Source organism: Heterodontus francisci, chromosome 43 (genome assembly GCF_036365525.1).
Source record: "Heterodontus francisci isolate sHetFra1 chromosome 43, sHetFra1.hap1, whole genome shotgun sequence".
NCBI lineage: Eukaryota > Metazoa > Chordata > Chondrichthyes > Heterodontiformes > Heterodontidae > Heterodontus > Heterodontus francisci.
Genome location: NC_090413.1, coordinates 20,311,759 through 20,324,165, shown reverse-complemented (window position 1 = coordinate 20,324,165; position 12,407 = coordinate 20,311,759). Strand labels below are relative to the sequence as shown.

Here is a 12,407-nt window from a genome sequence, read left to right as displayed (position 1 = left end):
CATCAGACAATCAGATGTCTCTGTGGTGGTCTCTGTAGCTTGTCTATCCCTGGGATAGGAGAGAGCCTATGCTATTTTTAATTTGCCTCCTCCTTATATAACGAGTGCATGTTCTTGGATTGACTGCTAGTAACTATCCTTGCCTGTGTTGTGCGTGGCTTTAACACTAATTCATGACCAAATTGAGAGTTGGTGTAAATCTGCTTAAGTCCGGAATATCTCGGCATCCGGTTTACACGTCCGCTTGTGTTGCACGTTCAAATGGAAAAGTGAACTCACAAGCAGCAACTCGAAGAAGATGGAGAATGTCTTGTCTTCCAAATTGTTTTTGCAGCCGAGTGACCCAGTGTCTAAATTGAGGTGTTAAGAGCAGTATTTCTGATATCTTAGAGATGTTTAAAGTAAAGCAGTATTGAAGCTGACAGGACAGCTTTGTAGGTTGAATGTGTAGATCTAATTCATGGTATGGATTCTGATAGACAGGCCTATATTATTTTCATTGAGGTTCTAGAAACTGGACCTCTTGGTTAGTAATCTCCTTGAGTTTCCCATGTTTCAGTTACACTAATTCAGTCATGTTTATCTCTCCTGCTTGCAGAATAGTATGATTTGCAGGGGGTGGAATAGCCAATTAAGGTATGCAGAGTGAAGAACTCACTTAACAGCGGGCATGGGCACGTATTGCTTATGCAGAGGCCGTGTGACATTTTAGTATGCAGGATGCATGCCATTTACAGGGAGAGGTTATTGACTGAATACCAGCATTTTCATCGTCAAGAAATGGGATGCCTGCTCTGATATAAATGACTTGCAGCTCCCATACTAAAGTGGCACACAGCTCCTGTTTATCCGTGCATTCTGATGCTCGCCTTTACACTAAATGTACATTGTAGCTGCCTTCAGAGGCCATTTGTTTATTTTCTGGGAAACAAGTGGAAATAGAATTACAATGAAAGTGTAACTGTTATACTATTCATATTATAAATTGTAAAAGTGTGGCCAAGCATATAAGATTTAACCTACAGTACATGTTTTCTTTCTCCATCAATTGCCACCTTTCCCAGTGTTGGAAGGCCTGTAGCAGTCAGCAGTGACCAAAGCGTGCCCTTGAGCTGTATGGGGCCTGCTACCAAACCCAAAGTGGCAACCCAACACCAAGGGGTGCCCACACAAAGTTTCCACTGCCAGCTGCAGACACCCGCGTTCAGGGAACATTTGACAATCCCTGTCGACACAAATGCCAGGCTGTTCAAACTTACTGCACTCCTGCTGTTGCAGGCAACCCTGGAGTATGAGACATGCTCCGCTGTTTAGATGTTAGTGGTCTTCCTGTGACAGCAAATGAGTAATGTGTATCATAGGAGAGGCTTTAGGTTAAGTATAAAAAAATTGAAAAATGGAAGATGCGTGCAGAAAATCTCATGAAAAGCATTTGAAACAAAACTGAGTAGAAGCAGGGTAAATTTCCCTTTAAAATGGTGTGTGGTAAATGGAAAAAGAACAATCAGTAATCTCTTGTTTTGCTATGTGCAGACTAACAAAATGGGGTGGGTTTTTCTTAATTGTTTTGTTAACGTGTATGTGATTTTTAAAATTTTCATTTTCAAACTAGTCCACAAAGGCCGTGTACGACAGAATTATAGATCTCCGAATTGCCACTCCTCAAATCATAATCAATTATGCAATGTTTCTGGAGGAACACAACTACTTTGAAGAAAGTTTCAAGGTGCGTCGCTGTTTTCTATCTGTTTGGCACCCTTGCAGCACAGGGCAAGGGACTTCCATTGTGGCTGGGTTAGGTCTGTGATGATTTTTATCTGTAGAAGGTGGTGCCTTTGAAGGTTCAAATACTTTTGGTTTGCAAGCCAAAGTAGGAGAATGTCCAGGCGCTTTTAGTTGGGGCTCCAAGAGAAGGGGCCTTCAAATGTTGCTCTCCCCTTTACCCATTTTGCCACTGGTCCTTCTTTGCAAGGCTGTTTAAAAGGGATTGTCTTCATTCTTCGGACCCATGAGACATGGAGTTCTGGGCGTTGTCAGAAGCATGGGATGCTGGGCTGTGATGCTCTCTGATGGTGACCACTTTGACAATACTTATTGCCTGACGCCTAACTATAGCCATAGGGCTGTTGGCATCATAAAACCGTACCCAAGTCCAAGAGCATGTTTTCAGGAAAGGAGGGGAGAGAGTTGGAAGGGAAAAATATTGCAGCGCATTTATTGCTGAATTCACACTGTTGGGCCATAGTAACAATTGTGTTAATTGCCGCTACCTCTAAGTGGTTGTATTCGATGCCTTTGTTAAAATACATCACTTCAATGATACCTGATAGCTTGGAGTCTAAGGACTGTCTGATGATCAGACTGGACTGCCTCTGTCCGGCTGCATCTGGGACACTGTAACTGCAGGCTTCGGAATAGAAGCTGCCTGGCTTATGAAGCAACCCGCGGCATAGGAGGGTGTAAACTTCACAAGTTCACATTCACTACAGATTTACCTCAGCATTTTATAGTGTTGATGTAGTTTATATAAGACAAAGTCGTCATAATTAGGCACCCAAATTGCATTTTAAATGTCAATTCACATGATCCAGAAAATGACAAAAGTAAATTAACTCCATATGTCTCCAATATTAAACGTCTTCTCTCTTTCCCTCATGTGGATTTTTATTGCCGTATCCTAGCAACAGTTTGCAAGCAAAAGCAGTAATGGTTTAATGATGCTTAGATGGTCATTACTTTCGGTGCCGTGCTTGATGTATCCTCTAAAATTGCACTTCTTGCTCCTTGGTGTGTCGTGGTTTTGATGGGCAAATAAAAATAAATGGAGCTGCACAGCTAAGCGTGCTCTGTTTGCTCCTCCCCACCGATGGTGCATTGTGCATTTGTGGTGCCCAGTATTAAACTGAACCACATAGACCAGAAAGGCCACAGTCTCAATCCCTGAATCAAACAGTGCAAGCTGAGCTCAGCTGGTGAGGTGATTGGGGGGGGGTACTACAGTCGATCTCAGTGTCTCTGCCACAACCGTAGCAGGAGACTTTGTCTTCAAGTCTCTGGGGTGGGTCTCGAGCCAGTGACCACCTAAGAGGTGAGAGTGCTACCCACCAGCGATATCTGTGTGTTTTAACAACAGCACTGCAAGCTAATGTGACAGTACAAACTAATCCTTAAAAACTCTGTAATCTATGGGAACTGCAGTCCACTCTTATTTCATATTGATCTAACTTAAATTATCTGATATTTTAATTATTTTAATCATTAAATTCCCACTTTATTATTGGTTTATTGATTCAGAATATTGCACGATTTTAATTTTTTTCAGGTGAGAATTATTTTGAGTATTATTAGTACATGGGGAATGTACATTATAGAGTTTTCTCTTTGAGTTTTCAAGGATTAGTTTTGTACCCATCAAGTTAGGTTGCTATGCTGTCATTAGAACACGCCAATGTCGCTTGTCATCGTCCAGTCTGATTAGGCTGAGATGTAGACTGGGAGTTAACAGCTTCTACTGAGCTAGTCTGGACCCACCTCATACCTACTTGTGAGCCCTCTTGAGAAGGGAATCAACATGTTGGGACAGTGAAGAAAAGCAATGGAAAGTGGGGTTAAAACTTTACCAGTTTAAACCAGACATCCAATTTGGTTGAAATTTTTTATAATTGTTTCTTTTATTTAAAACTTGCTCTTCAGTGGTTCTTCGCATATGAATAAAACCATTTTTCTGTTGTGAATGCTGTGCACGACAAGGATGTCAGTGCTGGGGAGTGGAAGACTTTCAGGCACTCAGTGACAGTATCAACATCAACCACCTCTCTGGTCACATGCAGCACAAGCATCCAATCTGTTGCCCAGAGCCACACACAACCTCTGAGACCTGGCACTCAGCGCATGAGGAAGCCGAGTCAGCTCAGAGCTTTTTGAGCTTGTATTTCTTGTCTGTTAGTTTACTCTGCTAGTCTGGAGTTTGGAAAAGGACAGCTTTTAGCACTGTTGCCTAATTGGTGGATAGCTCCTAAATCAGATAGCAGATTAAGATATCTACAAATTAATGAGCACATGGATTTTATTATGGGGCCCCGAGGCTCCATGATGCATAGCTGGGTAGCCTATTAAAAAAAACTCATTATTCACAGCTCGGATAATGATGGGGTTGTTTTTTTTTATTCATTCATGGGATTTGGATGTTGCTCGATTGTCCATCCCTAATTGCCCTTGAGAAGGTGGTGGTGAGCTGCGTTCTTGAACTGCTGCAGTTCTAATGGTGTAGGTGTGCCCACATTACTGCTACAGATGGCCTTAAAGCTGAGAGGGTAAAATAGTCCAGGGGCACCTCTCCTGATCCCTATTCATTGGCTCATTGAACCATGGGACGAATTTTACAGACCCTCCCGACATTGGGGATCATGGTGGGAGTGCCAAAAAGTACCTCTGGGAGAGGCCTGGCCTGGGCCTTGACGCCGGGAAGGCCCGGCCCGATATTGCCGGTGGCAGCAAGGTCTCGTGGCGGTCTTGCTGCCGCTCGGCAACAGGAGCCCCATTTCAATATTTAAATTTATTCAAATAAACAAATGAATTACTTACCCGCTCCTGTTGTCTGTCCCGGTGTGATATTGGTGCCGATGGCCGACGCTCACGTGCCTTTGGATCCCTGTCTGGGGATCCGAGGTGGAACACTGGTGGGGAGGGGGTAGCAGGTAAACATTCAGTGGTGTGGGGGGTGGTCACGAGGTCAAACTTCTCTGCTTGGTGTAGGGGATGGTGGGAAGGGGTAAAGTTTAGAGTTTATGAACTTTGGTGGGGGGGGGAAGGTCAGGTGGGCAGGGGAAGTGTTTTGGGGGGTGGGGGGGGAAGAGTTTAAGTAATTAATTTTATGGTTATTGGGGGGGTTGGGAGAGGGGCAATTTAAATGGATTTAACTTTTTGTTATTGATTTTACCTTTAAAACTTTAAATCAAGGGCTCAAAGCCCTTTAAAAATGGCATCAGCGCCTGTGTAAAGGCTGCTGACGTCATTGCCGGGGACTGACTGCCCACACCCTCCATGTCATCAGGGCATGGAGAATGATTTCCAATCCTGCAACTATACCCAGCAAAGATTCAACGCCTTTGGGAGGCAGTTAATTGACAGCAAATGGAGCTGCATGAATACATGTATATGGAAGCCTTACAGCAAAGTTACTGCTAGCCAGTTGCTGCTTTTCACTCGGGATCTCTGTTGCTGCTTTCCTTATTTGGCAGGGCAGCAAATTGGGACAACGGAATATGGTGGAGTGCTCTGAGCAAGTTCCCGTTATTCCAAGGTCCATTGGCCTATCTGACAACCATCAACGCTGGATGTATTCTCTGGGTAGCTGTGCCCCTTCATGTACCCTGCAGATTGCTCCATTCCCTTACATTTATGAACATTTATTTTTAATCGCTAGGCATTTGGACTGGGGAAAAGCTACCTGTTTTGGTTTTGAGTTTGTCAAGATACAAGGAAGCAACTTGTTTGCTTATTTTACTTCCTGGCCCTGCCTACCACCCAGTTTTGCATTGAGTGTTGCAAAGGGTGATATGCAAAAGCCAGGAGTGTGTACAATGGGGACAGTTCACTGTTGCTCCATGTTACTGAATAATAATTACTGGCAAAGCCAAAAAATAAGCATCAGAGAGTTGCTGTCTGCCCTCACTACTCTTCCAGTTCATGAATCATGTGGCAAAATGTTATTAATATTAGTCGTGTTCTTTCTTGACATTATCCCCAAAGATTTTCCTGTTTAATAATTTTAGATCAAAGTTACATAGATCAGAAATTTGAGGCTGAGTTTCTAACCTCAGCTATGTTGTCACTCATTCACTGTGTAGAAAGTGAGAAGTTGGTTCTTTCAGACACCTGTTATAGCTGATGGCTGCCATGGACATGATGGGCTGAAGGGCCTGTTTCTGTGCTGTGTAGCTCTATGACTAGATGCTCTGTACCGGCAAATGCTTGTGCAGGGGTGGGTGAGGTTGGGCTGTCATCTCGGATAAATTATGTCCTGAAGCAAGCATGATTTTATTTATACACCAATGAAATGTACGTGTTTGAGAGCACTGCAACTACGAAATCCCCTTTATATGTAAAACTAGGGTGCGCGAGATAACCAGGTCTCCAGCTGAGAGAAAGCATTCTTGTAACTATACAGCAACATACAAGGTTATACAAAGCCAGCAATCTAATCAGGGATTCAGATCGTGTAGCTCAAAATGCAAAGTTTGAGCAATAAATGAGTATCATGACTCCCTGAGGTTAGATTGCAGTGTGGACGTCATGCCCTGGCATTTGATATCTTATAATCTATGTGTGACCTCTTTCATGAGAGCTTCATCTCTGTTTTTGGTTCATGTTGGTGCTGGCACCAGCTACCCTTCCACTCATTTCTCTATCATGTATGTGGCTGGCAGTAACAGAAGCCAAGTGATGTGCAATTTACTAACTGTGCATAACCAGGCTGAACCTGTAAAGCCCTTTAAAGAGTGGGGGAAGGTCATAACAAGGGGGAATAGCCTTAAAATTAGAGCCAGGCTGTTCACAAGTGACGTCAGGTAGTACTTCTTCACACAAAGGGTTTTGCAAATCAGGAACCCTCTCCCCTCATTAAAAAAAAAACTGTTCAGGCAAGGCCTAATGAACATTTCAAATCTGAGATGGATATCTTTTTGTTAGGCAAGGGTATTCAGGGCTACTGACAGGAAGTAGTTGAGGCGAATAGCATAGATGCATTTAAGGGGAAGCTAGATAAGCATGTGAGGGAGAAAGGAATAGAAGAATATGTTGCTGGCATAAGATGAAGAGGGGTAGGAGGAGACTAAACACCAGCATTGACCAGTTGGACTGACCTGTTTCCACCATGTACATTCTATGTAATTCTATGTTTTGGACTGTACTGTGAATTTTGGCAGGCTTTGACTGGGGCAGACGTCACAGTGAGCCTGATCCTGCTGTTCCATGTATGGACACTTCCTGGCAACAGTCAATGGATAGCTCAGCTCTTTATGGAAACTGGGTAGCAATCAAATGCAGGAAGGCTGGCTGACCTTTCTTCCTGTACGGCCCAGGGTATCACTAGTTGCAGTGCCTCATCTGCTAAGATCAGTTAACCTCTATTCGGAGCAAGGTTAGGGCAAAATCTAGCCTGTCTGGCTCAGTTCAGCGGCTAACAATTTGGAAGAGTCTCTTCCTCCGATATAACTAACGGTGCTTTGTTTTTGCAGGCTTATGAGAGAGGAATAGCCCTGTTTAAGTGGCCCAACGTGTATGATATTTGGAACACTTACCTCACCAAATTCATCGATCGGTACGGTGGGAAGAAACTGGAACGGGCACGAGACCTGTTCGAACAAGCTCTTGATGGATGTCCACCGAAGTTTGCCAAAAGTCAGTCCTTACAAACTTGACGTTTTAACTCTATTGTTCAAAGTTAGTCAGTAACCTGATTGAAGCCCTTTGAAGTGAAACACAGCTCACATTTATGGTGAATGACACGAGCTTCTGCAAAAATTGTTTCCAGAGGATTTCAGTAAAATGTCATTTATTTTTCCCTTTAGATTTTGCTACACTTAATGACAAATTCTTTGGATGTGACTGTGTTTCCACAGGCTTCAATCAACTGCCTGGGCACTTTGCTTTTTCATTACAGTGAGCAATTTTGCTTGTATAAAAAATGTAGATTGGTTATAAGGTTTAGATTAGCAACACATTACTGTTCCATTACTGAATTCACATGGTAAACCTGGCCCCTGGTTGTACTACTGACCCAGAGGCAGTTAAAGAATTCTGAAATGTATTTTAGATTCTGGCAAAGCTTTTGAAATATGTTTAGAATCTGCAATCTGCATCTTTTTTTTATTCATTCATGGGATGTGAGTGTCGCTGTCTAGGACAGCATTTATTGCCCATCCCTCATTGCCCTTGAAAAGGTGGTGATGAGCTGCCTTGAACTGTTCATGGCTTCACCTGTGGTAGGTAATCACCTTCCTTATTGTTCCTTCTATTTGGAACTGCTTCAGTAGTATACAGTACAGATGAGAAAGCTTATTGTCTAATAGGGTGACTCCTGTCTCCAGCTTCTCCCTTTGTCCCAGGCTTGTGTCTCCATTTTATCTATGGCCATTACATAGGAACAGGATTTAAACCATTCAGCCCCTCCAGCATGTTCGACCATTCAATGAGGTCGTGGCTGTATCTGAACTCCATCCACCTGCCTCGGTTCCATATCCTTTTATACCTTTGTCTAACAAAACTCTTTAGATCTCAGATTTAAAGCTTAATAATTGAGCTAGCATCTACAGCTTTATTTGTGGGAGAGAGCTCCACGCTGTTACTGCCCCTTGCGTGAAGTATTCCCTAATTTCTCTCCTGAATGGCCTGGCTCTGATTTTAAGGTTTCTTTCTTTCTGAATTTCCTCTCTAGTTCCTCCTAACTTGTAAATACAAGCTAGATTTTTCAATAATAAAAACGATTCATTTTGCGCATTGCTCTCTATATATATATATATTATAATATACAGCTTTATTTCAGCTTCACTTCTCTCACTTCCCTTCCCCCTTTCTTTTTCTCCCTTCAGTTTCTTATGCCTAATTGTAGCATCTATCGATGGTGTCCCTTCACACCCCCTCCCCCTCAGCCCAAACCCCTGACAATCTGAAACTGTGTCAGCACATACCCACCCTCAACAAAATACTGCTTCCCAGAACGGATTTCCTTTCCGGTGTGATTTGGTTGTTCAGATTTACACATCCATTCATGGCAACACAAATTTTTAGATCAATTAGGCAGCTGCAGTTTGATTGTGACTACATGATTGGATATTTGAATCTAAACTATCCTGTCCAGGGACCAGATGTACTTTTAGTTACCTGCAGGATAGATTGGTATAAGTACAGTTATTTCCCCTTATCAGTAGTTGGGGACTAAATAATCCTGGTCTAATTACTATATAGTTAAACATTACGTGCTTGATGAATCCCCACCCAGGTTCCTAGCCATGGTGAAGCAATTTCATGAAAATCAGTGCAGACAAGTCAAGCAAAACAGCAAGCTCTCGAGTCCCTTCCGTATCTCTAATGGTGTGAAGCAGGGATGTGAGCTGGCCCCGACCCTATTCACCATCTTTTTCAGCATGATGCTGCAGCAGGCAACGGAAAACCTTAAGGAGGGAGTTTACGTACACTTCTGGACTGATGGAGGCCTTTTCAGCCTCGGGCGTCTTAAGGCTCACACAAAGACACAAGAAAAACTCATCCGTCAACTTCTTTTCGCCGATGACTGTGCTGTCCTGGCCCACAGTCAGTCAGACCCGCAGCGTGTAACAACACATTTTTCCGAGGCAGCACAACCCTTCGGACTAAAAATCAGTTTAAAGAAAACTGAAGTCCTGCATCCCAAGAAGAATATAGACCACCAAGCATTGTCATCGAGGGAACCGAGCTGAATGCTGTCAGGCAGTTTACTTATTTGGGGAGCGTCATCTCGTTTGATGCCACCATATACAAGAAAGTGGACGATAGACTTTCAAAAGCAAACAGTACATTCGTCAGACTCTACAAACGTGTGTGCAGCAACCACAGACTCAGAGCACAGACCAAACTCAAAGTGTACAAAGCCATAGTCCTCACCACCCTTCTGTATGGCAGCGAGCCATGGGTCCAATACCGCTGTCATGTACGCCTTCTGGAGCACTTCCATCAGCGCTGCCTCTGCAGCATCCTCAAGATCCGCTGGCAGGACCGCATCTCAAACATTGAAGTCCTGGAAACAGCCAACAACACCAGCATCGAGGCCATCCTCCTGCAAAGCCAACTGCGTTGGGCAGGTCACATTGCCCGGATGGACAACTGCCCAAGATGGTGTTGTATGGAGAGCTGACCACAGGTAAAAGGAACAGAGGGGCCCGATGCAAACATTTCAAGGACTCCCTGAAGAAGTCTCTCTCTGTGTGCCACATCGGCCATCGCCAGTGGGAAGCACAAGCCATAGATCGCGATGCCTGGAGATGCTACATCAGGAGAGCTACAGACACCTTTTGAGACTGAGCGAAGAACCAGCATGAAAGAGAAAAGGAGGAGAAGGATAGATCCAATTGCCCCCAGCAGCGACTACACCTTCATGTACCCACTGTGGGAGAATCTGCCGATCACAGCTAGGCCTGACTAGCCACCAACGGGCCTGCTACCGATGAGTACAACCTTTCCAAAATCTTCGTCCATGAAGAAATGCCAAGCCAAAAAAAAGGTGCTAATTGAGGGTTGATAAAGTATGCATTAGTCAATGAGAAGTTTATACCTTGGCATTGCATCCAGTGCAGTTTTTCTCTTCAAGTCTTCCCAAATTCATGGAATCCATAATGGACCCTTGCGGGAAGTTGCAGAATGTTTTCTCTCACTTTTGGCTACCTTAAAATTACAATAGATTGTCCGGTCATTGTCACATTGTGGATTGTGGGAGCTTGCTATGCCCAAATTGGCTGACACGATTCCTACATTACAACAGTGCTACAATTCACTTCATTGGCTGTAAGGTGGTTCAGAATGTCCTGAGGTCGTTTGAGGCACTATATAAATGCAAATCTTTCTGTTTCAACCCTTAAGCTTGACCCTGGTATTACTAGGCCCCAGTTGATGACAGGTTTAATTTTGGAGGAAGGTGACGCCTTAAGAGAACTGTAGTATGGAATGAGGACCGTTCAAGAGGATGATGTATTAGGTATATAACACTGTGCTAAGAGGAAGAGATCTATCTTGTGTTGTTCTGATTTAAGTCTTTATATATTTTATGTGATAAACATCTTCCTGTAGAAACAAAAATACTGCAAGTATGCAGCAGGGTAGACAGTGTCTGATAGACAATAATAGCTTAACAGAATCATTGAAATGACAGCACAGAATGAGTGCACCTGAGCCTGTGCAGCAATGTGACTCACTCCAAGCTACTTTAACATGTGTTTTCCTTCTCATAGATGCTAATTGGCTCGCTGCATTTATCTTGCTGTCATTAATTGCACATTATCTGCTGTTTCAGCAGGGGAGAGGGCCAAGCAAAGACCATACCGCTATTGACCAGCCCTCATTATTTAGTTGTAATCTTATCCTTTGCAGCTATCTACCTGCTGTATGCCAGGCTGGAGGAGGAGTATGGTTTAGCCCGACATGCCATGGCTGTGTACGAACGAGCAACGAAGGCGGTCGAGTCTTTGGAGCAGTATGAGATGTACAACATCTATATTAAAAGAGCAGCCGAAATCTACGGCGTTACCCACACACGGGGTATCTATGAGAGGGCAATTGAGGTAAAGTAAGATTCTGTTCATTTCCCATCCCATTCTATTTCAGATGGATTTATAGTCAGCCTGGGATCCTACGAAAGGAATTGCCCGGCCAAACGTCTGCCCTGCATCTTGGTTCCTGTAATTCAGCTGAAGTCTGGAGGTTGTGAGCTATGTGTAGATTGAAGCAGAGCTGCTATTCAAATATCGCAGTGATGGTGGAAGAGAGTGAATGATTCATGGCACATCAGCTGATAGGAGTGCACTGGTGAGAGTGCAATGTGGATGGTTTCTTGATTGTAACCAAGGTAACCGAATTGTATTGAATGGGTTGCACACTAGATTGGACCCATGCTATATATATGTTAAATGCTGAAAGAATTAAGTTTTGACTGAATTAGCATGGTTGGAACAGGGAAATGATCCAGTGGCCCTCGCACCAGTGCACTGCATCAGCTGAAGGACCCTAGCTGCTCTGCTTCTCTCGTCCATCACTCTGGTATTTGAATGGCAGCTGTGCTTAAACCTAACTGTTGCGTATACTCTCCCAGCAGTCAAAAAATGCAGTACCTTTTCAGTGCTTTTCAAGCTATCATACAAAGGGTGGTGCAGAGCTCTGCAATGAGTGGTCTAGAATGATGGGATGAGGGGTTGTGCTGTATTAACTATTTGTGAGAACAGAGAGCATCCACAGTGCGAACATTCCTGAGCATTTATGGGGAGGTTTTCCACTGTGGTCTCTGAGTGATGAAATGATTTTTGTGAAATTGGGATTGTAAGTATATTTGTCAGGTAATGTTTTTTATTACAGGTGTTGCCTGATGAGCACGCCAGAGATATGTGCCTGCGGTTCTCTGATATGGAATGCAAATTGGGTGAAATCGATCGGGCTCGATCCATTTACTCTTACTGCTCTCAGCTGTGTGATCCAAGGGTAGGTTCCTGAACTGACATTTTGCTTTCGCAATTTTATGCAGCAGTTGTGAGATTTCCGTCTTCCGTTTGTTGGCTCAGTATTTGATCAATAACTTATTGTAATGGGGTTTGGGGGAGGTGGGAGGTGTTGGGAGGTGGTTGATCACAGAACTGGGTCACCCTCGTCCTCCCAGTTTTCTTTAA

General features: G+C 43.7%; 1 protein-coding gene across 1 annotated transcript in view; it reads left to right on the top strand.

Moving 5' to 3' along the window:
- Positions 1–12,407, top strand: part of xab2 (XPA binding protein 2) — a 54,530-nt gene that overhangs the window by 24,413 nt on the left and 17,710 nt on the right. Inside the window, exons 12-15 of the mRNA XM_068021115.1 lie at positions 1,613–1,726; positions 7,239–7,401; positions 11,122–11,312; positions 12,100–12,222. Of these exons, the coding sequence (XP_067877216.1) occupies positions 1,613–1,726; positions 7,239–7,401; positions 11,122–11,312; positions 12,100–12,222 (591 nt within the window). The remainder of the gene's footprint in view (positions 1–1,612; positions 1,727–7,238; positions 7,402–11,121; positions 11,313–12,099; positions 12,223–12,407) is intronic.